The sequence below is a fragment of the Folsomia candida genome, unplaced genomic scaffold (assembly GCF_002217175.1).
Source record: "Folsomia candida strain VU population unplaced genomic scaffold, ASM221717v1 Fcan01_Sc001, whole genome shotgun sequence".
In the NCBI taxonomy this organism is placed as follows: domain Eukaryota; kingdom Metazoa; phylum Arthropoda; class Collembola; order Entomobryomorpha; family Isotomidae; genus Folsomia; species Folsomia candida.
Window position 1 is genome coordinate 6,975,349 of NW_019091193.1, and position 27,601 is coordinate 7,002,949.

General features: G+C 40.1%; 1 protein-coding gene across 1 annotated transcript; it reads right to left on the reverse strand.

The window, feature by feature from the left end:
• LOC110863123 (chaoptin) lies at positions 1-27,066 on the reverse strand. Its single transcript, XM_022112372.2, has 22 exons — positions 26,660-27,066; positions 17,568-17,801; positions 17,191-17,488; positions 15,901-16,048; positions 15,112-15,222; positions 11,410-11,602; positions 9,982-10,158; positions 9,351-9,675; positions 9,203-9,272; positions 8,611-9,108; positions 7,744-7,962; positions 7,205-7,670; positions 4,922-4,993; positions 4,151-4,348; positions 3,715-3,844; positions 3,568-3,641; positions 3,172-3,263; positions 2,901-3,077; positions 2,456-2,622; positions 1,696-2,055; positions 613-660; positions 1-522 (listed from the first exon to the last, which is right to left on the reverse strand). The coding sequence occupies exons 1-22, from the start codon at positions 26,690-26,692 to the stop codon at positions 257-259; spliced, it is 4,356 nt and encodes a 1,451-aa protein (XP_021968064.2). The 5' UTR covers positions 26,693-27,066; the 3' UTR covers positions 1-256.
• Between the last annotated feature and the right edge of the window lie 535 nt (positions 27,067-27,601).

Consider the following 27,601-nt stretch of genomic DNA (forward strand, 5'->3'; position numbering starts at 1 on the left):
TTAAGTTTTGATTATTTGGTTTATAGTTTATTTAAGTCTGTTCACCACGATCAATACACCGATATGTATGTTATGTTTGAATAAGAAAAATAGTCACATATCTGTTATTTTCATGATATTATTACGTACATCTAGCGAAATACCGTATACAACGTAAAGTGAAAGTGAGCAGAATTCCAGATTCGCCGCACTGCAAGACACCGCTCTCCTCTCGACGCCATAGCCATGATTAGGTGATAAGTTGTCCTCTACCTTGTCAGGAGACTATGAGGAGCTGGATAATGAGGAAGAAGGTGAGGAAATTAAAGTACTTAAGTGAGTTAGCGGCCGAGAGGGCGGAGGCATGGCAGATGTGGTCGGGGTACAGCCGGACGAGTGGAATCTTGGTGTTTGCAGAATATCTGGAGTCGAGGCAGGTCGTCTCACTGATTACTTCGTACATGGCGTGGACTTCAGGAATTAGGGCAGAATGAGACTCGAAAGATTCGCGTAACCAACGACGCAACCAGTCACCAAGCCAAACTGTGGGATTATTGCGAATATTTATGTAATGATACATACATACATATTCTATGTGAAAATGATGTTTACGGGGGACAAATGCGCAATTACCTAAATTGCAGTCGCACTGCATGTCATTTCCGGTAAGGACTAATCCACCTGAAATAAAAGTAACATATTTTAGTCAGCTACACATCAAGTACTGTAAGGAGTGGTCACTACTTTCTAATTGGGAGGAAGTTGAGATGTCTCAATATCCCATCGACACCAAAACTGTACTCTCGCCATAGACACTTTTTCCAACTGAATCAAACCTTAACTTTACTGCCCCAACGGTCCCCCCTCAAAACTTTTGCCGTCAAACTTGTAAAACTAGAAACCTTTCGCACTTTCACCTAATTGACTCACACTCGAAACCCAACACGGGAACTGGAGAAAGTAATTCACATGCAGGCACACACTTACGGGTTGTAAACCAAAGCCGTAAAAACACTTGTGCAAAGGTGAACACACGTTAACTTCATGTGGGCAATTCACTCATGGTTTTATTTAGCTTAGTTAGTTCACCGTGTGGTTTGCAAAGGGTCGTGCATAAAGCATGGTGCGATCAATTCGACAGTGTAGCCGTCCTAAAATTAAGCTCCCACAATAAAACTGGTACGGTAGATGATCAGGAAAATTGAGAGTAAAAATAGGGCAAAACTTGGACACGTGGTTTATGCAGGGTCCCAACGGGATAATTATCTCATGTCTGCTACACGATTGGTATTATTGAGGACTTGGTACATAAGTCGTGTAATGCTAGTAGATAGAGGGGAATATTTGTTGAATAGAAGCTTGAATACCATCGCCATTGGAAGTTGCAGTGGAGAAGAAGACACAAAAGTGACTTGCATTGTATGTGAAGAAGTTCGCCACTATTTAGGATTTATTTACTAAGTGAACTGCATGAAATTCCCCTCGAGTAGTTTTTGGTGGTGGGCAAGGTATTGAAAAGATTATCTAATTTAATCAATTTAGTAGCTGGCAAGAGCAGTGGGCCGACTGGATCATGTAATAGTAGAGACATGTACAGATTCCCGTGCCACCATTCCAACGACTTTTAGGTTATCCTACCTCAGCACGGGAAGAAATTGCAACGGGTCCATTATCGTAATTACCTTAGGAGAGACGGTCTGAGAAGCAGATTCTTACCTTGGAGGAGCTTAGTTCCTTTGGAGAACCAGAATGACGAGTTGGGATACAAACTGGCAGAGTTGAGGGTGGAAATTTTATTAAAGGACAAGTCCAGCTTGGCCCACTGTGCGTTGAGGAGAAGTTCAAAGATTCTTGATGGGATTTCCTCCACCGACGTACCGCTGATCGTCAACTCCATGTGCAGACAGTTCTGAAGACCTTCGAAAGCCTGCTCCTCAATCCGACGCAAGTTGTTACCCGTCACCCTCAGTTTTCTCAGGCCGGGTAAAATTCCTCCGAATAATTGGTCAGAGAGGGTCGACTCCTTGATTTGCACGTGTAACTCCTCCAAACTCCCGATTCCGGAGAGGACAGCTCCTGTCATGAAATGAAGAGATGATGACTCAGGTTAAACTCGATGCCTACTGTGCCGTGAATAATTCAATTCTGAGCAGTTTTTTAATGAAACAACTCGGATGGATTTTCAATTTGTAGCCGTTTCACTCAATTTTGCAGGAGGAGAGAGTGCCCAGGAGTAAATTTGTAGAACAAACTCTTGATTTGGTCACTCTTGACTTTAAAAGATAGCCACCAGACCAGAGCAGAGCAGAGAAATAGAAAAAAAGGATTTCGAGGTTCTAGCCAAAAGTCAAAGTCAAAGGTGGCACATGTCGCATTTATTTGAGCTTCTTCTTCAAAGTGAGAGAAGGAGTGAGAGAGAGATCTAAAAAATCCGATGACTTGTTCTAAATCGTAATTGAATTTGGCTATTACTTACCCAGTCTGAAACGGTATTTCTCAATGTTGGGGTACGTTTCGACAGAAAGTTGCTTTAGGTTCATTAGGTTGGAAAGCACATCAGAATCAAATCGATCCACACGGTCGAGGTCCAGCATCTCCAAACTCTCCAATCGACTCAGCCCGAAAAATGTGTCACGTGTTAAACTAAAGTGAGACGGAAAAGAGAGAATGTTATATAAAAGACTACGGATCAAAGGGAATTCTCGAGCAATATGTATGCAGCGCTCTTCGTCCTCAGTCCTCATGCTGGTACATCTTTCAGAAAGATGAAGAGTCCGACTTTTCAGTCAGAGGGAATTTTTTAGCATGATACATACTTATTTGTAGACATAACAAAAACAAGGGTTTCATTTTGAAGAAGGCTTTTCCAAGAAGTCGCCCCAATTTCTTATAAATTTGTGTAATGATGAAGAAAAACAAACCTTTTAACGGGATTGTTGGACAATTTGAGCTTAACGAGGTTTGAAAGTGGAGTCCAATTAGGCAATCGAGAGTTTTGGAGAAGATTATGTGACAGGTCGAGTGAGCGAAGTCTATTAAGTGAGGTTAGACTTTGCGTGCTGATTTCAGTCAGACCATTCCTTGAGAGGTCGAGGGTGCTGGAGACAAAAATTACATAAGATTGGACATATGTACTTATTCAGTCGTGTATTTTCGATACATGTACATACGCTAAAAACTAGTTCAATTTACCTCAAATGTGGCAATGGCAAGTGAGGAAGCGTTGTAATCCCACAATCGCAAATTCGCAAAAGTTTGAGTTTTGGGACAAAGTGAAACAGCTCCTAAATTATTGTGAAAGAGAGATTTCGTATTAAATATTTCTCCTAATTTCGAAATCATACTGCAATGCTTCAAAAGTTGAGAAATTTTGACTGGCTGAGATTAACCGAGCCTGGGAATCAGACATGATATCAGACAATCTTTGTGCTTATGAAGAAAAACAAAAAGTTGGCGTATTATGAGACTTTCAACACATGGGGATACAATCTTTCTTTTCTAATGCATTCCCAAAAGTGCTTTCACTAACTCTGTTGCTTTAGATGATGGTGATTCCCTGGTGAAAAAACTCCCCTGTGTGGCTTTTACCTTAAAATTGGCCCGGAGATAGTTGTGGGAGAGATCCAGCTCCCGCAGCGAGGCCAGATTTGCAAAAGCGTTATCTGGAAAGTATATACATATAAACTTATAGATATTCACCAACTTTTAAGTAGGCGCGTTTATATCACAACGAACCAGGAAGTATGGAAAGTCTGTTTGAGGACAAGTTTAAGTGAACCAAGCCTGGAATGGATTCAAACATTGTGCTGTCCAGATGTTCCAAAGCATTTCCTGAAATGTCCAGTATTTTAAGTCGGCGAGAGATCTGAAAGTTATTATGAAACGAGCTTATGCTTTGTGATGTACGTCGAGGATGAATTTGAGCCGGTCGGGATATCATATCTCTCTGTCTCTCTCTCTCTTGTCGTTATGTGAATGCATCCCGGTGGGATTTGGAGAGAGAGAAGGCTACGTGTAGCACTTCTGTCAGGATTTTGACATGAAATTTTACACACAACCGGCAACAACAACAAGAGAGGAAGTGTATGTATGTATCCCTTTACGTATGGGAGAAGAAGAGAGATCAATAATTACTGGTAAAAACATGGCCACTACAAATTTGTGCACTCACCTGCGCCAGAGAGCCGACGGGTATGCTGACAAACTGATTTGAAGATAAGTGAAGAATTTCAATGTTGCTTCCCACCAGCGAATCGCGTGGCAGGGAACGAATCTTGTTCTCGGCAAGGTCCAAATGTGTCAGTTTGTGGTTACGAATGAATAATATCTCGGGCACGTAGGAGATCAGATTCCCCTTTAAATAAAGCGCCTGGAAAAGTAGGATAGATTATTTATTCTTACAAAATTATGGAAAGCACAAAAACATTTTTTATCACTTTCGCGGTACACGGATTTCCACACCAATTTAAAAAGTTTAACCCTCGATTTCTATAAAAATTTGATTTGACTCGATTCACTTGAACTTTTGACGTTATATAAAACTTTTTTTTTCTCTCTAACGATCAGTTCATTTGAGCAACTTTTTTCTACGAGGAGTATATATTTTAAGAAACTTGGAGGAAAAAAAAATCCTTGTACATACGTAACTTTTATATTTCGGATTTGGATTGGATTCGGATTTTGGATGGGTGAATACATACGTTATTTAGAATTTAGTTGGGGATTTTCCTCCAAAAAGTTGAAATAAGACAGAGTGAAATGTGTCAGTCATGATGGGATGTGCAGAATTATGCGTTATGAGTTTGGCTGGATATAAAACTTTTAATATTTTGAACTCCTCTCTCAGAGAAATTCTATTGGTGCTGTGTGGTTAAATAATTTCGTAGTAAGGGAGCCATCCCTATTTGCAGTATCATTAGTACAAGTATATATGCAGACATACCGTCAAGTCCTTTAGTTGCGAGAAAGCGTCAGGGTCCAGGCTGGCAATCTTGTTACTATTCAGATTCACTACCTGGAAATAACACGGTAAATAACTTTCATCATTTTCCTCCCTTCGTATACATATGAGTCTCGAAATAGGGTTATTTTTCGGGCAGAAAAGCAACTTCAGGATTGAACATTGAATAATAATCATCACACTAATAATAATGCCGTTTTGGTTCGTGAGGGAGTAGGACGCTGGATCGCTCTTTCTCTGCACTTTTACAGATACATTGCATCATCGTCATTCTGATTTTCCAGTTTTAGATTTCCTTCCATATCACTGATTCCTCTATCGCTGTCATGTTTCCACCCACACGGACATTGTGCCCTGCTCGCATGCAGGATGGCTCTCAATTGTTCCAGGGTTCATTCAGAATTAAATTTGTCCGGGAATAATGGACAATGTTGCGTAGAGCTATGTATGTGGAGAGCAGATTCATCTGACCAATTTCGGAGGATGGACGACGACGAGGGGAATGAATAAATCGAAATGATTTTAAATTACAAGTGAACCATGAAAATAAATTTAGCTTGTGAAAGCGCTTTGGATTTTCGCTTGGGCTGACTTTCTCCTCCTGATTCATTCATTCACTATTCAGTAATGATGATGATGTCCAGTCTGTAGGAAGCCCAACTCGGGCTCATCGGTGGTTGAAGTGATGCCATGTGAAATTTACGGGACGAGTAATGTAATGAAACATGGTCAGTCGCATGGCAAACACATACAATGGTTGGTTGTATTAGTGAAAGTATAGGTACACACGGCACGGCGGTGAGTACACATATTGGTTTGTGCGGTATATGCATGGCTGCGCCAATTGCATATTACTCATGGAACTATGATCTCATTACGCACTGGACCAATGCCTGCGCCATTTCTGTCCTTTTGCATTATCACGTAAAATAGAGGGTAGAATTGTGTATGGTTTTGCTAATCATAACGAGTTCACCGTCCGTGAACTCTTTGTACTTTATTCATCCATGAATTTATTTGGGGGAAGGCACACACAATAACCGCAACTATGTGAACGAGAGCAGGGGTGAATTTAGCAGATAGGTCGACACTAAGTTCCACGTTACGTTATTCTCTCTCTCTCCATCGGTAGAATGAGCTATAACAATGAATGCTGATGTAACCGTTAAAGTAGGAATGCATAATTCGATCAGCATTAGCAAGTTGGTTTTTGATGCTAGAACTTAGGCTTTAAAAAGTAATGGAAAAAGGAAAACAAAATTATGTGTGAAATATTGTGTAACTACATTATTCGTGTCACTCATGTTGACGAATATATTGCCAAGCCAAACATGAAAAGGTCCCCGATGAGGTCAAAAATGTGTCATGCATGTGTTTTCGCAACCCGACATGAATGTCCGACACGATTTTTGCTCTATGACTGAATGACCAATCTGTACCATACGTAACTAACTTTCTCTCCCCAGTCCAGGGCCTGCTTTAGTATCCACTATGTAAATATCTACTAATTAACATTGCAAAGCAGCAGGATGCAAGACTAGTGGGCAGCTTAAATGTGGATTTGGCCATGCTTCGTTCGTATGCATGTACGAGAGTTTGAGCTTATCCTTAAAGTTCCTCCCTGGTGGGCTATCGGTAGTAAAAGTGTAATATATGAACTACTGCGCCACGGAGGGAAGTGTGTTATGTGCATGTGTGTAGCAGCTGGAATCATGAATAAATCATGAATCCATTAGTTCACTAACTCGCACTATTCAACCAATAACACAAAAACTTTACTCTGAGGAGTATCTCTGTTCTTCACCAAAGTTCACAAATATCTCAACTTCACATCTCCACTGCTAGATACGCTGAATTGGTTTGGCTGTGCAGTAACATTGCCTGATTCTTTTTTTCTCTCCTGCTATGAGGTTGGGCTGGATGTGAGAAGGAATAAAAGCAAAAGGCGGAGTTGGTCGTATGTATATTTTCACTGTTTGGCACATGGAATTACTTACTCGTGTGGAGGCTAAAATTTTCACTCTGTTTCCACCGCCGCGGGGTTAAATAGTCGCAAAAAGGTTTTCGACTTAAGCTTTCAAATGCAATTTTGAGATGGAGAGATTTCATGACAAGTGTGTGGTATTATGAAACAAAGGAAAGCATGCGGAGCAGGCTGGGCTTAGACAATTTTCGAGAGTGGATTTAAAATCCGCTCCCTTTTATGAGACATTTTCATAATTGAAATTTTTATCATGAACGTAATTATGTCTGGTATCTACTCACCTTAATGGAACAATTGGTCGGGAAGAGGTCTCCATCCACGCGTTCAATTCGGTTGAAGCTGAGATCCAGTAGCTCTTTTGGACACACCGTGCGGATCTTGACCCCCTCGTAACTCAGCTTGTTGTGCGATGCGTCGAGGAATTTAATCAGCAGACGTCTCCCACCATGACTGTTTATCCGCTCGATCGAATTGTGGCTAATGTTCACACCTCCGACGAGACATTTCTTTCCAAAAGTATCGAAATTGAAGTGGGTCAGTAGATTGAAGGCGATATCGACCAGGGCAAACTTTTCCTGGGAGAAAGCCCCACTGCGAACGGTTGTGATGCGATTGTGTCTCAAAAACAAATTGAGTCCTTCACTTCTTGAGAATATTTTTGAATTTGTCGCCGAAACTGCGAGCGAAATTGGCGACGGGGGTGGGACTGTGAATGCGTGGCGTTCAATTGTATGGATGGTATTGTAGCTGAAAAAGTGGTGCCATACGTTTTCATAAACGTTTTTATAGCATGTACATAAGTTAATGAAGTAATAAATACCTTAGGTCGATAGTGGTCTGAAAAGATTGGTCCATATTTCCCACCGGAAAAGAGAGGAATGAATCCGACCCGATAGTTTGAATCTTGTTGTGAGAAAATCGTAATTCTCTCATCGAGTGGTGAATGTCCGGGTGAAACATCTGCCGTGGCAGGACCGATATCCGGTTAAACTCGAGATTGACGTAGGTTATGTTCTTGTTGGAGTAGAAGGTGTACTCGCTGAATAAAAGGAGGAAGATTGATAAGCAAACTTGATAAATGGATGGGAGTAGAAAATCTACCACATTCAGTTAGCCACACACGTACGTATGTACAGCCATATCATTATTTTATGTGAGGAGGAAAAGAATTCGCCCAAAAATAATATAATTTTTCCCATTACACTGACCCGGCCCGTCTCTCGCAGTGTCATCCATTACGAGGAAAAGATAGCTCGTGTGCCCTCCCGGTGAATGGACCACCACCGATCCAATAGCAATAATAAAATGTGGAAAAGAGGACAGAATGCGGGAATAAAGAAGTGTTCCAAGTTCTCACAAGTGTGAAAAAGAATCTGTGAAGGGGAAAAGTTTACCCGTCCAGCAGGAGCCTCCATGGGAAAACTTTCCCCAACTATAAACTAAACTATGAGCTATGAGACTAAAATACTACCCAAGCTGGTCATGGTTAAGTAAAAGAATGTGTCCGTCCACAAGGAAACGGAGCAGCAGCAGTTGTCACACCGAAGAAGTGAAAGGTGGTGAAAGCCACACTTTCACCAACGCATTCCAACCACCACCACCGCCACGTCTCTCATTTCATTTCGCGATTACATAAAAAATAACTTGAGCGATAACTTTTATTCAGAAAGACACCACTTTTTCTCACCTGACATTCACTATTTGGTTATTATCCAATGCGATCCACTCGAGCTCTCTAAGTGCTTGGAAGGACTCGGCCTTAATGGATGTCGCACTCTTGAGCCCATTGCTGATTTCGAGGTTAGTTAAAGCAAGTGCGGGGAACGGGGCGAGTTCTCCGCTCAGCTCGCAAAATGAGAGAGAAAGTTCAAACAGGCGAGGAAACGACTCGGGACGAAATACGTTTGGAATTTTATCCAGCGATTTATGAAATTGTTGCCCGTGAAGAACAACTTCGTTCGGGTTGAGAATGGAGGCTGATGGGAGGGTGGGAGTGGGATTGTTTTTGTCGTCGTGGAAAAAATGATGATAGGCCGGCTTGCTGTTGCCTTCAAAGGAGAGGGAGTGGATCGGATTGTTACGCAGGATGAGGGTGGAGAGCATTTTGAACTTTCGGGTCACAAGTTCATCCAAGTTTCCGATCTGGTTGTAGCCCAAGTTGAGGTGAATTAGAGAGATGCATGAGCTGTGGGAGTTTAGAGTGGTTAAAAATGGAGATAAATTCCTAGCAGCTTTTCTATGTATGTATGTATCTCTACACACATTGTGTGTCGACTTACTTTAGGATGCGACGAGGAAGCCGTGTGAGACCGTTCCCATTTAGTCCAAAGTATTGTAGATTACTGCAGTCTGTAATAAATTAAAGAGTGGATTTATCTCCGTGTGCGTCGGATTGATGGGAATTCGCACAGGTTAATTATTGCTCACCAAACTCCATGTCTTTCCCTTTCTCGAGTGATTCATCCCGGATTAGATTATTCCCCAAATAGAGATGTTTGAGTGAAGTGAGATTGCCAATCTCCACCCAGGGCACGCCCTCCAACCGATTGTTGTCCAGATTCAGATACTGAAGAGTCGGACCAAGTGTGTCGAATGCCATGGGATCAATAGTTGCGAGGCGGTTGTGCCCAAATGATATTCGGAATGCATTCATCGAATGGAAAGCACCAGATGGTAACGCCACAATGTAATTTTTGCTCACATCCAAATCCAAAATCTTGAGTTGGCTGGCAAACGGTCGATTTGGCCAGTGCTGTGGAGATGACAAAGATGATGATGATATGCAGGAAATGTGGGCGAGGGGAGAGACAGAAGCTCAATTTTTATCTTTATTCCTGTCATTGGGATTATTATTAGAGGGGAAAGGCTGGATATTATGACGGCACATGAGAGCAGGAAGGAAGGAAGGAAGCAAGTTTGTGAGTGGGCGGGTTGGGTCGCTTTAATCTTGTGATTTCCCACATAAAATTTCAATTTTAAGTGAACATGCTCCCTCGCCAATTACGCAGTCGGCTGTATCCACCTACTCAGTCGGTTCCCACGAGAGAGCAAAACTTACCTGGATCAGATTGTGTGAAATGTCCAGTTGATTTAGCTGGGTTGCCGCGGTTCCCCGAGGATACAAGTTTGGGACATTTTCAATCCCACAGCCCGAAAAGACCAGCCAGGACAGCGACCGGAGTGCAAAAATGCCCAGAGGGAACACCGAGATCGGATTGTTCGTCATGATCACCGTCTAAAACCAGCAAACATGAAATCTTTCCGTATTAAAATGTGTATAAAACTTGCTGTCACCACCATTTCAGGAGATGCCATTTCAGTGAAATATTACTACAAAAGGAGATAACAATCGTTTTTTCATAGAAATATGCTGATAAGTTCAATGATAAAACAACAGTTAGGATTTCCATGAATGAAAACCAGGTTCGAAATGTGTTTGTGTTTTCGTGAAGTGATTTTAACTTTTATTTGGTTCGAGTGTTTGCTCAATTCATGATCCAAACTTGTATAACCTTTCTTTCTCCTCGAGCAATTTTCCTTACCAGAGAAATGAAATAGATTTTGCTGCGGGGAAAGTGAGACTCATCCAAACATTTCAGATTTTCTCCTACGCTTTCACCAGCAAATTTAGCCACCCCCAAAATAAATATTTCCCATATCTCTTCTCATTTTGACCTCATTACTCAACAAACAAGGAAAATCACCGGAAAGAGCAAGAAACCTGTGGGAAAGCAGGATTCTGAGAATTAGTAGGAAAATATTGTGGATCTCAACACTCCACTTCACACAGATAATTATAAAGTTGATGAATGTGAAGAGAGCAGTCGGTGGGGTGCAAAGAAAATAGGATTGGAATACAAAGTAGTGAAACTTCCGCAGCAAACTAATCAAAATCACAGAATCATGAGAACAACTTTCTCTCGTTTTCTCTCTCTTGGATTAATTAAAGAGCAGATTAATTTGATATGATATTGAATCTGTTGTTTCACCAGGGAGATAAAGAGAGAGATACCACGAAATTTGTACGCCGTGTGTGCGTGGGTTGGAGTATGTGAAGGAAAAGGATAATACAATTTCTCTACTTTCTCCGTATATTCGCTGATTCAGTGTTCTTCCGCTAATCAACTGGGCGGAAGACGAGATAAAACCACTTCTGGTCAACCATGTATGAATTGATTAAGCGAACCGGCCAAAAAAATATTATAAGGATGGAAACATCCAACAATTTGTACGTAGTAGGCTCCCTCTCTTATTTGGGATACTTCATGAACAATGGGTAAAACTATTTATAATAATTCATGGCGAAATCCGTGTTCGGATTTACAAATAATCTGCACGTTTTTTTCGTACCAAAGCATATTTCCTGATTCATACACTTTGATTGGCTCTCCATTTAGCCAATCTGCCAACTCTTAACTAGCGAGAAAGTAGTTACATACTGACGGAGAAAGTAAAAAAATAGAGAGAGAACAAGCAGTTAACTTGCCTGTACATTCGGCGGTAGATTGTGTTGGCTAAGATTTCGGATGAAATTGGAACTGAGGTCGAGCCAAATTAAGCGATGGAATGGATGAAATAATTTCTGAGGAAGGTTCCCAATCGAGTTTTCAGACAGAGTAAGTTGGCGCAAAGACATCGTCAAACCAAACCAGTCTCCTTCCACCGTGCGGATCCGGTTACTGCAAAAAATATAAAAAAACACAATGCTATTACCTGAAAAGTGAGATGGATATTATTAATATTATATAAATATAGTCGTGTAATGACCAGCCCAAAATAGTTTGACCCTCTCCAATAACAATAATAATCTCATACGTCAAAATCAGAATTATCTAGACGCACACACAGAAATAAATATATTTACCCCATCTTCGCCCTAAACATGCACACGTAACGGGTCAATTAAGAGGATAAATTGCCCTCCTCCTTCCCTCAGTCTGGCCATAATTTGTGGTATTTTGTGCCAGAAAGTTCCAGCCCCAAAGTCAGCATGGAATAAGTAAGTAATTGAATTTCTTGTCTTAATGAGAGATGCACCTAATCCAGCTTTCAATTGACCACACCACGGCCACAACGACGGAGAAAGTGTACACGGCGGCAGGCCAAACCGCATCCGTTGTCCCGGCCCATTCTTCCGCCCACAATTCATTCCCTCCTGATAAAGTCCGAGACCAAAGTGCAGCCATTATTTTCCACGCCAGGTTGCATCCATTGTCCCCGCGGCAGTTATTCCACGACTGAAGCAACATTTGTAACAAAACGGAATGGGAATATTCCTTCCCCTCCCACTATTTATCTATATCTGCGACCACTAAGCTCATCAATACCCACGATAATTCTACGCGTCTCACGCCAAGATACATCACTCCCTGATACACATGTACCATACGTACTTGCGTTACGTATGTATAGGAGAGGATGTTAATCTTTGAGGCTAAGCTAACCATTGTGTGATAATTAATTCCCCTCTTTCTTCTCCTTTCAGACGTACCGAGTGGGTTTTGCCCGCACCACCACCACCGCCGCCGCAAACATCACTCTGCACCATAACCTGACTAAATCTTGTCCATTAATCTCCTTTTCGCATCGATTTATTTATCCGCTATCAGTCCCGTTCCTCACAAGAATGGGTGTAATAATATATGTATGTAATCCTTCATAAAGTACGAGCTAAATGGTGTATGACGTAATTTAAACATTTTTTGCACGATATTTGAAGAGAAGAAGAAGCCTTCATTTAGCCCGAGAGTTATGAATAATTCATTGCTCGTTAGGATTTGAGAAGTTTTTCATGCTCTGCGAGTTTACTTAGTTGCCGTCCATGTTCATTTGAGTTCTTCTTGTTCTTCGTCTGTCTACACTTCATCCGAAATACATTTCATGGAAATCAACCGTCGGTCGGGCCCAGAAGACAAACCAAGTTTACAAGGTGAGGCGGTGTTGAATGGAAACTTTCACCAGCTCGACGGGTCCCTGTTTGTCTTTCAAATCAGACTAAACTCTAATGAAAACGATTGTTTAACTTTTGTGCTTTTCTTATCGACTTTTTTTCTCGTCTTTTGTGAAAACCAGTCCATCCAGTAGTGATTCTTGGAAATGTGGGGGAGAATTTGCATGTGCAATATTTTCCATGTATGTGGGATAATCTGAGATAACTTTTTAGTAAAGTTTTGCTCTATCTCTCGTTCTCTCTCTTTGTGAGTTTATAACTGTATTATTATGACTGCTGAATGTGGTGGAGATATGATTGATTATACCTCGAAGGGGGACTTCTCAGTGTGAAAATCACACAGGGAGAAAATGAACCACCTGCCTTGTGCAAATCCCACCACGAATAAGTCTTCTACAATCAGCATATATTTGACTTGCATTTGGTTTTGTATCAGCAAACAGTGAAGAAGAGAGCAGTAATTCTAACTCGCTCTCGCTCCGAGTGTTGGCTGATTTCGAAATCTAAACTCAACACTTGCTTCCATTCCCTAACGAATCCAGTATGCAAATAAGACTAGAACCATTATATTTTCGACTTTGGTACATATACTTTATGTATGTGGCATGTAGATATTGTAGATTATTTTGTATGTACCATGGGGCAATTTTTTAGGGGAGCAAGTGTGTTTGGGAAGCAATAAACTAAACTAACTACAACTGTCAATCATGTTTGTACATGGAGTGCTGCCTAAAATTCATGGTGTGTGTTCTCTTGTACATAAATCTGACTTCCTTGTCGTATGTACATAAATAGTGAAACAATCATTCATCAAAATGTACTGTTCCTTCGAACAGATTACATTCTCAGGACAGGATAACAAGATTCTGGTCCTGTTATACGTAGCCGTCGGCATATTGCTTGACGAGGGGAAAATGACTCTAGTTTTGATTGTGGATTGATTATAGGCGAAAGTATGTATGCATGATGAACGAAAGTATGCATTACAAATATAAGCTCGCTGGTTAATTCACTACTTGGATAAATCTCATGAAACACTACTTAATAAAATTAAATCAAATAAGTATGATAGGCTTTCACCATGTCTAAGCAAATATAATAGAAAATCCAGTAGGTATGTGTGTCCTCTAGGACTAAATTCTGATAAGACATGTATTTGAATACAGCTAATCTCAATAACCCAGCCTGTGTTTTTCATTCGACACATTTGTTACATAAAATTAAGCGAGTAATTTTAAATACTGTTCGCAGTGAAAGTGAAAGTTTCTTCTGCTAGAGTAAAAGTTAATGGGAAAATTTACTCGGTAAAGTTTTATGATTGAATTCGTCCCACATTTTCCCTTCATTCCGTATAAAAAAGATTTATTTAATTTCACACTCAATTTGTCACCTTCCTGTAACAAACAGTGCATCCAAATTTGAACAAAGTGTCACCCTTAATTTGTTGATATTCCGTGAGAGTTTGGCAGAATGTAATTAGTTGAGAGTGACGGAACGCGAGGCTGTCCTGAAGATAAGGAACATGTGATGTTGACAGGGTGACGTGAAATGAGACGAATGGCATGTCGGTCCGTGTAGTATATGTTTAAACCAAAACGTAGCTTCTCACGGATCTCTATACTTTTGGCGATGTGCTGTCTTGAATGTATAAACACTGTCCCCTCACATCCGCCTACTTTCTCCGACCGAGGAGTCCACGACAACACTAATCCTGCAAAGTTATCAAGTTAAGAAGGTCTGAGAGAAGCTGGATAAAGTGCGTCGGATCTTCATACATACGTGGACGTGGTCCCTCCTTCACAATTCGTGCGTCAAGTGGAAACGACATTTTAAGTTTTTCTCCACTTTCGGACAAAAACAGGACAACTATGAGAAACCAAGTGAAAGCGGCTTCCATCCCGACACCCAGCAAGAGCATGCACACACACATATAGCTAAATACGTATAAGGCGCAAGTGTGACCATAACCATATGTGGAGCAAGTGGAAGCAAAGAAGAAGTAATTAGTAACTGAGCCATATCACTTTTACCACCCAGGGAAGCTTACTACACATTTATATCGCTTCCACTCCTCGCTAAGAACATTAAACACTGGGCGTCTAAGAAGAACACTGGGCTTTTCTTTATTTCGACTCGGAACGTGCTTGGCTTCCATTGTTCGCGTCGTCACTATTTCACCCGGCTCTGTTCTTTGCGAACTATTTATCTCCTCGCGGAAAATTAGATGAAAGGACTTACTTGCTGAGATTGAGCCACTCCAGTAACTTGAGTGATTTGAAGGCAGCGAAAGGAATTTCATCCAGGAAATTGGACGACAAATCCAACACGGTTAAGGAATTGCTCATGGAGCTAAACAAGCAATTAACAGAAAATGTTAGTATTATTGGTTTTTAAGTATATGTAAGGGAAGAACCGTCTCGTTTACTGGGTTCTGCAGGTTATCTTACATAACTGCAGGGTTACATATGTATGAGTGCATGTAGGTATACGTCCGTACATATGTTGTGGCTGCAGTTTTTTGTGGATAAATTGAATAAATGTGAGTGTGTCTCACATCTCCGTCTCCATTTCTCGTTTTATGGGAAAAAAGCAACTGCAGGAATAATTTAAAACTCCTGTATTGGCAAGAATGGGGTCTTAGTGTGAGCAAAGGTGAGTTTTCTCACTGGTAGGGGAAGAGAGGGAGGTGGGAGATAAGAGGAATCGACATTTGTTGTCTGCACTTTAATACTTTATCCGCCATGAGGAGAAAGTGGGTACATGTGTAATGGAGGAGGAGTACAGCCATGAATACTGCCAGACTTTCAGGAATCTTTCTCCAGGGAAGACTCGTATTCGGGGTAACGTAGCAAAAAGAAGATTGCACTTGACTAGTGCTCCTACATGACTCGTACTCCTCTCCGAACTGTATGTAGTGCGTGTATGGATTAAATTTCTGCTTACCTACATGGCTACAGACCAACTTTCATTCATTTCGAAAACATGATGAAAACTTGGTCATGTTAAAACGATTGTCAAACGGCTCACCTAAAAGCGTACTCTGAAATGAAGTAAAGCTCATTTTTGTTCAACTGAATATTTTGAATTTCAAGTCCGGCGAATGCAGATCCGTCCAGGATGCTCAGCTTGGATCCGGCCACTGTCACGTGGGATAAAATTCCTTGGGCGTTGTAATCTGAAAGAGGAAAACCGACCATATGTTTATAAGGATGTAGAACTTGGAATTGCATTATATGCGACAATTCATCTTCTTCTCGTGTCACGAAACAAAACATGACGAATATTATGACGAGTATGGAAACGTCCATGTGACATGTTTTCTAAAATAGGTTTCAATTTGGACTGGTGTTTTTTACATAGATCCATCCTGTTTTCCAGGTCTTTTACAGGGTAGGAAATACTGCATAACATGTTTGTACATACATGATGCTTATAATATGACAAAGTGCATCAACTGGATAGCTACATGCTTTTTTTTACTTCAGAGAGTACAAAATTCGTCAGGAAGTTGCATTTTACAAGTTTGGGCAGTCATCTATCTGAAAGTTCTGCGATCGCTGATTTTTTTAAGAGTAAGCAATTTCATTGAAACTAAATCGACGCATGTAAACAACGCCTTAATTTGATACACTACGCCATGAAATTTCTTAGCGAAAATTAAATTATATTCTGAATTTATAAACTTTCCGGCAACATCCTTCCCCCACAAAAAACTGGGGTAATGTCCATTTAATCACTTTTTCTCCATCGCCTGCCTGCCGTGCTTTCTCTCGGTTTCATTAAGAGAAAATTTCTTTCTATTTGTAGAAACACACAGAGTGGGAGACAAGGAGATGAAAAAGTGCTTAAAAACGAGTATTCCCAGCGGTACAATTCTTCGACAAGAAAAAGTGGTTCATGACATGATGATATCCAAAAATGTTCCATGCCGGCCCATTCCCCTCGCTCTCGCAGGTTCGTGTTTGTTTCCCTAATGATGATTTACTACTATCTGATTACGATCAGAAAACTAACACACGTCGCTATGCACGATATGTATGTCTCGCATATAAAAAATAACAACACGGAAATCAACCCTGCCACACTTGTCATGAGATATTATTGATTATCTCCAAAATCTGCTACACTGCACGGATTCACTATCACGCACCCAGTGGGGTAAGTAATCTCATTTCTTCTCCCCATCTCACCTCCAGACACACAAAGCAATTTCGCAATTTATGTAATTGGAGATTAGCTAATTTCTCGGAACACGCCATTTCCACAACTCACACTCCGCGTCACAAGAAAAATACATATTTACTTCTTTCTACTCACCTGTCGGGATAACGGCGAGGGGAACGTTGACACAGACAAATTCAAAGATGGGTCCCGGATCAAACTTGATATTGCTGGACGTCGAGGAATTGACAATGTTGTCGATGAGTTGATAAATGTCCACCTGTCCGCCGGGCGAGTACTGCGGGTGGACGTAGTTGCTGTAATCGTGCTTTTGACCACCGCTCTTTTGTTTCGGAGAGAAATTGTACTCCTTCATAATCGCTTTGAGGAAAATGCTCTCGTTGAAGGACGATTGATGCCAGAGGATGACAAGGGTGTCGTGGACTTCAGTGTTCTGTAAAATAATTGGCAAATTCATTTTTATATGGGTGGGTACACCACACATTGCAAAATTTCCATGCGAAAATCCCCACCTGCTTGATGTACTTGCAGTAGCAGAGAGTGTTGAAATGACAGCTCAGAAATCTATCGGATGGAAGCATCAGTCCGAATTCGGATGCCTCCAGTGAGGACGATGGGAGAAGTTCGTTTTGCTGAAATAATGCCCCACCACCGACACCAGAGGAGAAAAGGAGGAGCAGGAGGAAGACAAATTTGTTCCTCGCGAGCACCATGTGGTCCAATAGTTTTAAGTTTGTGGTCGTCATCTGGAATTTTAAAATGAGAAAAGGATTAGTAATTAAAATTGGAGAGATCCGTTTGTCTTGAAAATAAATACGCACATTTATTCTACAATCCAGCCCTTGGCAATAAAAACCCGCATCCTTTTCATCCCTTTTTAGCAATATCCAACCCTCGCGGATCATGATTAGCCTGTCCAACGAAGCTGATGATGGAACCGATACGCTTGTTGAATTTTAAGTTTACTTTTCCAAAATCAAAATTCCTCTCAAATCTTATCTTTCAATAAGAGAATGTGCTGCGTTTAGTGAATGAATGTTGGTACAGAAGAGAAAAAAGAATATCTTTTACTTTCTCCTCCACAAGATGACTTTCTCTATTTCACCAGCAGCTCAGCCCAGCCTCTCGTCAACGTCACCCTCCAACAAAGGAAATTGATTAAGGAAGAGACCAGAACATGGAGTGAAAGTAGTGGTAGGACAACCACTCTCATTCATGATGACGATGGATTGTCACTGAACAACTAAAACCACGACCACGACCTAACAACCACGCCACCCACATTTTCCCTCCGTTTTTTTTAAATTGATTGAGGTCCATGTGGCGAGAATTCGTTTTAAAGCTTTAGTTTTTTTTCTATAAGGAAGGGTCATGTCTTTCAGGAATAAATGGCCACAATGGGAGACCATCATCCTACACTATTCAATTATTTCCCTCTTCTCCCACTGTGACCATTCCTTTCCACTTCGATCCCAGAGTTTTCGAATCGCAGGCATGATTTTCCCCTTAACGTTGGAAAAATAAGGGGAAAACTTTAAAGTAGGAGTCACTTGGAGTAGATGCAGGTGCAAGAAGAGGTTGACATTAACCTTATGTAAATGAGTTCATAGGAAAGTATTGAAATTTGCATGAATCGTGGATTCAATATCCAACTTTCTCCATATAAGGAGAGAGAGAGAGATGAAAAGATGGTGCATTCCTTGCGACTGGTTGAACACAATGATGATGATATTTGATATTTCCTTCCTTTCTCTTCTGACTCAAGTGCAAAATTATGATCAACTTTTCCCATTCTCTTTTTTATTTATTACTCGCTGTGGTTATGTATTCGGATGAGCCGAGTTTTTTTCTATGACCTTTTCCTTGATGGGATCATCCAGATACGGATACATACATACGTACGTATTTAGGTATACACACAGGGAGACGATTTTTACTCGTGATACGGGCATCTTCATAATAATCATCCCGAGCACGTCCCACTTTTCATTTCTCTTTGTAATGTTTATAAAAAAATGATATGATATGCCAAGCGCAAGTAGAACAGTGGTGAGGTAAAATTATGCTGGACAATTTTGTCTGTGTGCTGAGATTTCACGTGGTGTGTTTCCTTCAATTCAGCGAATATCGGATATGTATGTATGTACGCTTGTTTTTGACTTTTCTTTAATAAACATGAAAGAAAAGCCAAATTGGAAACCTTATCTGTTCGTATCACAAATATGGAATTCTTTTCGTGACATTTGATTATTAAAATGAGGAGAAAGATCCTTAAAAGGCACATGCACTTGACATGAGGGACTCATCTGCAGAGAAAAATCCGTCTTATGCTCCAAATAAATTAATAACACGTATTCAGCATGGCAACACCACATGTGCAGAAGAATTGGTAACTGGCTCAATTTAATAACGATAGCAGAAAGACGTTTTTGTGTAATAGAAGTGTTATGGGTTCAAAAACAGGCAAAGAATTGAGTGGAATGAGCAAAATCAACTCATATAAGCGTCCTCGCTCACGACGATTCCGCGTCAGTAATTGCAATCCTATTTATTTTTTGCTCTTACTTTTCCCATCGAGAGATTCAGGATTCTGTTCTTGGCGTTGGAATATAAACGAAACCGACTTGTACCATGCTCATTTGATAATCTTTTCCCGTAGGATATGCAGAACTCTCAGCACCAGAATGACAGGGTTAAGGATAACGTACATATGTACATATTGTCAGGTTTAAAATTAACCAAGCGTTTATATGTGTATCCAGATATTTGAGCTATTTATAACTTTGTCATGCTGAGCGTTAAAACCTGCATTGCACACACAGCTTTCTACATGTTTCACCATGATTGGACAGTTAATTAAAGTTGATTTTACCTGCATTTAAAGAATCCTTGAGAAATTTAAAATAACGTGAATCATATTGGAATTTTGAGCCTATCAATCAATCAGTTTTAATTAAAAACAAGAATGCGTCATTAAAAATTTTGCTAAATGCCATTGCCACATTTTTAGAAGGAGTCGGATAATTACAATTTGCTACAAGGTGTTAAATTTCCTGTCCTTTTCATTACCACGACAAACATGAATCGCGACCGAGTCAATTGGGAAGACGAAATCCTGTATGATCTTTGTACACGGGAGACGATAAAAAGAGGAGGCGGAGGACGAGGCGAGTCAAACAGAGACGAGACGACCCTCTTCTCTTTGATGATGGCAGAGAATGATGCCCCTGCTAATTGGCTTCAAAAGACTTTTAGCTCAGAAGATGCAGTGGTAAACCAGACAGCCAAGATGGTAAAGAAGACCAAAGGAATGTGAAGCAGTAAGAGAGTGCAAAGTGAGGATAATTTAGCAAGTGGGGATTTTTAGACCGAGAGCAAGATGACACTTGTATTTATTTTACAGATCCGGTTTATAAGACTCAATCTTCCCGTGCAGGACATTTCAAGAAATATTTGCACAGAGGTGAAAGTGGTGAAAGCAGAATAGAAAATGGATGAAATGAATGGAAGAACAAAAGTATAATGAATTATTGTGATGACAGATTACGTCAGGTTGCTGGTAAATTTGTTTAAATGACAAAAAAATCACTATTAAATTCTTCTCTTGACAAGTATAACCACAAAGTTTCACCAATATTTATTTTTCTGTTATTTTGTCACATTGAGTAACGACCAAAAAGAATTTGAGTCAACTTGTGTCAAAAACAAGTCGCCTTCCGTCCCTTGTGTCCCAGGAGATTGGTTCTTTTCACTACGTCGTCGTCTTTCGTCATGGTTCAAGTACTTTTCTTTGTCACGAAGAGATCGTCAGTCACATTGCTTTGCTTCCTACGTATGTACACTTTATACGTATTTGTTGACCAGGTTGGAGCTTTTCTTTGAAATATCTGCATTTTGTGGACTCTTCTACTCTTTACACAGCACCTCAATCGCCAGGTAGAGTGAAAGGGAAAGCCATAAAGAAACTTTGGCCTCTAATGCAATATTTTTTTGTTGTAGGTAAAATAAAGTCAAAATGGAGGGTTCACAAAACTTCGTCGAGAAAGTTGCCAACTTTTTTTGAATGTTTATATTTGTTGCAAATTATCAGTAGAGTTACAAGTGGACTAGCATCTTAGGAGTCAATATTTAACATCATATCTACATATATGCATTTCAAATTATGTAATGAAAAAAGTTTGCATATAAATAAATATGAGTCGAGATCAGATTTGTGTCAATTTTTGAATACTATTCGATGAAAATTTGGAGTCAAGATTAAGCTGACCATCATTAATTATGGGATTATTGATAATTTACAAGACTCGATATTACAAATAAAGTCTCAATTATACACAATTATACGATTAAATACCCCTTTTTCGTGCACTCCTTGTGACATTGCTTGTCTCCGTCTGTCTAAAAACGTCTCCTCATCCCACTAATAAATCGGAACGCCTCCATCTAACAATAAGCGGACGGACGTTAAACCGAAAATACGCATGCAACATATTACAGTTCTCACCAGAAATAATCGCGTGCCAACAGAAACCACCAACTTAATCGGATACCCACATTTGAACAAAGTCCAAATATTTTCTTATACGCAAACCCAATTTTATACAAGACACAACACGCTACCAAGTTTTTTTTGTATGTATGACAAACAATGCAGACAATACTTGTTTCCCAATTAACCAGAAAAAAAATATTTCTCTCATTGGTCAGCCTAGAAAGAATCCAAATTGTTGGGCAATTTGAGGGTTGAAAAGAAAAACAAGTTTCAAATGACCAAGCCTCAGGGATGATGATACTACTGGGACAATATTTTTTTTCAGGAAACTAAATACCTACTTCATGAACCACCCGGGGAGAGGGGAACAATGGATTTGGATGCGTGAATACGTGGGTGGTACGATAGTGCTAGTTTTTTTTATCCAAAAATAAGTACGAAGGGGCATCAACACAATATCATTAATCTACTTACTTAGTTATTTTTTTATGGTACGAATGAATTTATGTACTCACAACAAAACTCTGCACATGTCCAGGCAGACTTTTTGAGAAGGAAAAAGTATATTATTTATATTTTCTGAACTCTATTGGCACACATACCATCAATCTGGCACCTTTCTCACACTGCCAGACGAATGAATGAGGATGTGGAGAAAGTAGAAATTTTCATTTTCCTGCACAAATAATACCTGAGCCAATATTTCAATAAGAATCGACTAAGCATTCAGCAATCCTATCACCCCGAAAAAATTGTGTACCTTGTGTTGTCAACATTGTTGTTGGTTCAATCACTTTGACAGAAAAAAATCCAACCTGTCGCTAGCACACTTTCGTACTCGTCCCTGCCTCAAATAAATTTAGCCTCAGTAAGAATAAATAAATTACAATTTGTGATTTGACAAATGTCCAATATTCCGATAAAATGAGAGCGACCCATTCTTGCGTTTGATTTCCTCTTTCTAAATGCAATTAAATGACCACAATTGCAATTCCATTTTGGAGCAGGCTCTCCTCCACAAAGTAATTTGGACGAGGGAGACGGAAAATGCGAACAAGATTCAATTTACTGCACTCTAAGAAACCTGGTGATAACTATCACCGCGCGGTAGTCATATGTGACTCTACCGGAATGGTGACAGCTGCAACCACCGAACGGTGACAACTGCACCACCGCACGGTGATTGATCATCACTAAGCTGGTGATGGGCATCCACCCTCCGGTGGTCTTCTGCCACCTGCCGGTAGAGTCACATATGACCACCGCGCTGGTGATAAAATTTCTTAGAGTGTGTTTATTACTTTCGGTAAATCAAAGGGACATATTTTCCGTGTGGAGATGAAGAGAGAGAGATAGCGAAGAAAGAAATGGAATCGGGACGAGGAGACACAAATCGAATCGGGCAGTTTGGGCATTGAAGCGTTTGAGCGATTGCAGAGCTGGACGAGAATACGAAATTATGGAGAAAGCGGAGGGAGGTTGACTTGTTCACACGTTTTGAAATAGTGGGTTCGTCTCCTTGTTTATTTAGAGATTGGAATTGTAGTTGGTTATAAAAGAGTAAAAAAATGCTGTAAAAAATTTATACCTGAAAAGTAAAAGTTTATCCAATTTCCTATCTGAATCTTTAAACTCAATTTCTCTAAGGCAACTTTCCCTACGCGTAGCAACGAGTACCTTAATTTACATATACACAAAAACGTCAATAATATCCTAAATCCATGCAGGAATCCATCCACCCTCGTAATTTTCCATTTTTTCCTCACCCAACTAACCGCGTGTGAGTATATGCCAGGCAAATAAAGAGTTCCACACTTTCACTCCTCGCTTTCTCCTCCACCATGTAATTACCGAAAGGGGAAAAAATCAAATTGCCACTAATTCCTGCAATTTGTACGGCATAAATCAAATCCGAGCAATAATAACTCTACGGCAAGGGAATTGTGGGGTGGTGCCGTGTGGTGTAAAGTGTTTTACGGTAGTAAATTCTGCCAGAAAATGTTTGATGTCGGTCTGTTATTTTTATTATTGGCTGCGTGGTGTTCGTCTTATCTGCTTATCTTTGGTGTTGTATGCATTCGGTTTTACAAATTGTTTCACATGGGTCATTCACATCAAGTTTTATTGCCCCAGAGAAAGAAAACCGAACGGATTTTGTAATTAACCACGACATCCTGCATGATAACCCCCACCCTTCCAAGGGAAAGTATTAACCGATTTGCACCTTGCATGCTCACCAGCGCTAGTAATTATCACCATTTTTTACACATGAATGCAAATTGCGAGGCATGAAACACTTGTAATAGTCACCATTATATCTGGCAATAAAAACTGTTGCATATTAACCAACAGTGAATGAGTGGGAGAGAGTTTTTGGAGTAAAAAGTGGTGCAAGCAGCCTGCGTGTCTACGAACTCTGACCAAGTATTAAATTTCCTTTATATTTCCCGTCTGAGGAAAACTGTTTTGTTCCGGCGGCTTCGACAAGTTATTTTATTTTGTCGTCAGCATCGATTGGATTGGACTTGGGCGTGTATGTAATTGTGGAATTTGGATGAAATAGAGATGAGTTGTGACAACTGTTGAAAGTGTGTATGTATGTACTTGAATTTCTTTCCCAACACCGAGCCCAATGTGTGTGCTGCCCTAAAATCATTATAACGTCCACTTTCTCAACTTTTCCCTTTCCAATCATCACACAACTTGTGAGTCTAGTTCTCTCGAAAAGAAGTATAATTTTGAAAAATTTATTACTTTCACTACTGTTCGGATACCGCAGCAGAGTTTTTAGTGGTGAGCAAAGGTTGGTAGGAAGGGGCCTCGTGGTGTGTATCATAAGATATGGGGAAAATTTTGTCAGTTAGTTAAGCAGGAGAGAAGGAGCAGAAATATGTGGAGGAGCAGTTCCACGTTGCCACCAGTGCTAGTTCCGTAGTAAAGGAAGTCATCCTGTGAATTATTTACTTGGCGGGTTGAATTATTTACTCTGCTTGGTGCTCTTGGTGGAGGTGCTAGTTGGGCTGGTGAGCTTATCTATATTGTAGTGAAATGGTCATGGTCACTGTTCAATTTTGAGTTTTCGTTTCAAAGTGTGGCTTCGACGGGAGGCTACGGGCGAGAAATGGTGGGAGGAAGAGATGGATTTTTTTGTAGAAAATGGTGGATAAGCTGATTTGATTTAGGTGAGATACGTACATACATGAGCAGCACAGGTAGGTATATGTTAGTCAAGTGGTGTGAGGGTATCCATTTGTTTAATTAAGATAAGAATTAGAGGTCGAGCTTGATTTAAGGAAAAGTGAACGGTTATTAAACACTTTCATTCAGATTAAAAATAAGTAAAAACATGAATTTCTTCGCGTTACTTTGAAAAACATATGAATAAGAGAAACCCAAATCGAAATGCAAACTGCTCCACATAGATAATTTCTCATTGATTGTTTCTCCCGCAGTAAGCGAACAAGACGCGTGTTAAGTAATTAAACGGTATCGCTGACCATTAACTTGTTTCAAATGCAGTTGCATAAAGGTTCATACAGTATTCTGCTAACTACGGTTTCTATATTTTAAAAAATTGCGAAAAATTTAGTTCACACTTTGGCTTATCTTTTTTATTACGACAGTAAAAACGGTATCTTCTCTCTTTCTTCTTCATGTATTTGTTGTATATATGTAGCTGATGATAAACGGTTTAAAAAATCTCATAAAGTTTCTACCGCAAATCAATCTGATTTCCATAAAATATCGCTGCAAGTCTGATTACATAACTGTGTCGGCTAATAAAAATGCTTAATTAAGTTAAAACGGTTGGTCGCCTCGCCACCGGTGCGAAAGTTTCAGACTGAAAAAGAAACGTACCCAACTTTTCTTATCCTTTATTACCGGACATACATATGGATCAAACCATCCATAACTGAATGCATTTTTTCTCCCCATAATACTTCACGACCCCCTCTCAACCGTCTGGGTCATCATCATCATCTATGTAATTTTATTATTTCTCACTTCTCAGAAAAGTAGAAAAGTTAAGTTAAGCAATGCCCGTCCCAAGTTCACGGAAGGTGAGGTGAATGCTTGTTCAATTTCAAGTAGGATCTAAAACTCTTGTACAATTGCGTATGTGTGATGTTGTTGGTCTGCGGAGAAAGTGGTTGCTTGCGCCCACTCGAAAACCCGGCAGGAGGAACTCGAGTACTTTTCCTACCCATGTATGCACTCCAACTTGTAGTGTTTGCGTAGGGGTAGATTTTTGAGCAATGAACTACTCTTCCAATCAGCGGTGTGGTGTTCGTTGTAAAAACGCCGACTGCACACCAATTCACCTTAAAGAGAAGATTGCGAGAGGAATTGACTTTCCCCCGAAAAAATCCAACCTTTCTTTCTCTCTCTCTCATCCCGGTCTGCTTGTAAATAACCAAATCTCAAAGTTATTGCAAAGTAAATATAAACTTCTGGTTCTCTCGGACACTGCCATAAAATAGGAAACGTATGCCCCCACCGAAAAAAAGATGGGACTGGGTTCTCATCCATTTTTATTTTCCAATCCATCTCTCTTCTCCTGTAGACAATCAGAAAAGTCAATCCGATCTTGATTAAAAACTTTTATTATGAAGGAGTCCATTTTCTGCGCTTGTTTACAAAAATAGCAAAATTGCTTTCTCCGTTGATTTAGCAAATTGACAAGATATTTTATTATCTCGCAAGTGTGTTTAGAACATAACGTCTTAGTAATTGGGCACGCATTGTTGTGTTATTAGGTTGTAATACAACGTAAAACATTTTACACACGAGTTGCCCGTGTAGTTTGGCCCATAACGGGTTTTATTGCTGGCGAGGAGAGAGGAGAGAAAGAGTGTGTGTGTGCTCGAGTCAAGGTTTCATGTCGGTTTAAAGAAGGTAGTTAATCTACTCACTCTCACGACTTCCTTTCTCACAAAGTTCACTGTTTTACTATCCAAGCCACGCACTCGGGAGATCCTCCACTCAGGAAATTTACGGCGAAAGAGAGTGAAATTTTGTAAAACTGGATGAAAAGCTGGCGACTTTTTATTAACTCCTTGTATTACAAAGGAGGTTAAGTTTTTTGGCAAAAGTGTGACCAAAATTTCTTACCTTTCTCTTTCCACAGAGTTGTTTATAAGTCATGAAGCTTCATTATTTTCGTTGAACTTTCACTTTCGCAAGACTTGGTGATATGCTGTTTAGTATAAAATTTGCATATGCATTTTCATAGAAAAAAACTTGAATCCAATTTGAGTATGCATTTTTGTAAAACTTTTAATCCAGTCATGTCTCACATATTTTCGCACTGTTTAATGCATAACTCTACTAGATTAGACTAGACATTTTTGGAGTCAAAATTTTAACTGTTTATAGCATAAGAAAACTTACATTATGAACTAGTTTTTGGTACTTGTGTTCAATTGTAAACCGGGTTAAGAAGGGTAAAATTGTAGACACCATGGTGCTTCTCTTGCTCACTCATCTCACTCGGCGAAATGGTGTGAGTTGTTAACACTCTGACGTTCAGAACGAGACTGAAGACGAATTTCATGCGGGTGATGATGTTACCCCGAATTTCCGACTTGAGAAAGCAGACTTGCACGTGCACACACACACAGAATTCTGAGCTGCTCCATCACTGTGAGAGATTTCGGTGTGAGATAATTCAATTTTAAAAAATTATCAAGTAAGAACTAGACAAAAATAAAGAAGGGCGTTTTATTAAACTGGAATCTTTTGGGAGGAGACGCCAGATGAGCCATGCTTAATCATCTCATCGGAATTATTATCATTATTTGGTGGAAGGGGTAGAACGAGATGTCTTGATAAAAGATTTCGCTATGTTCTGGGCCAAGCCAAGTCAGAAAGTGCGTAAAGGGTGAGAGAAAGCAAAGAGAAAGGTCAACCTAAACGGAAACTGTATGTTGGTTCAACAGCCTGTAGCAGAGTTAAATGAAGGGGAAAACGTACTTACTTTATTTTTTGACTAATACAGCTTGAGATTGTTAGGTTAAGGAAAGAAAAGGTTGCAAATCTCTCCTGAAAGTCTTT

What these genes read in the sequence shown, in the direction of transcription:
- LOC110863123 (XM_022112372.2), bottom strand. Translation starts at nt 26,692, where the DNA reads ATGACTTATAAACAACTCTGTGGAAAGAGAAAG. An exon ending in AGGGAAAGACATGGAGTTTG is followed by an intron (nt 9,273 to 9,350) that starts GTGAGCAATAAT and finishes AATTTATTACAG; the next exon opens with ACTGCAGTAATCTACAATAC. An exon ending in TTGCCATTGCCACATTTGAG is followed by an intron (nt 3,078 to 3,171) that starts GTAAATTGAACT and finishes TTTTGTCTCCAG; the next exon opens with CACCCTCGACCTCTCAAGGA.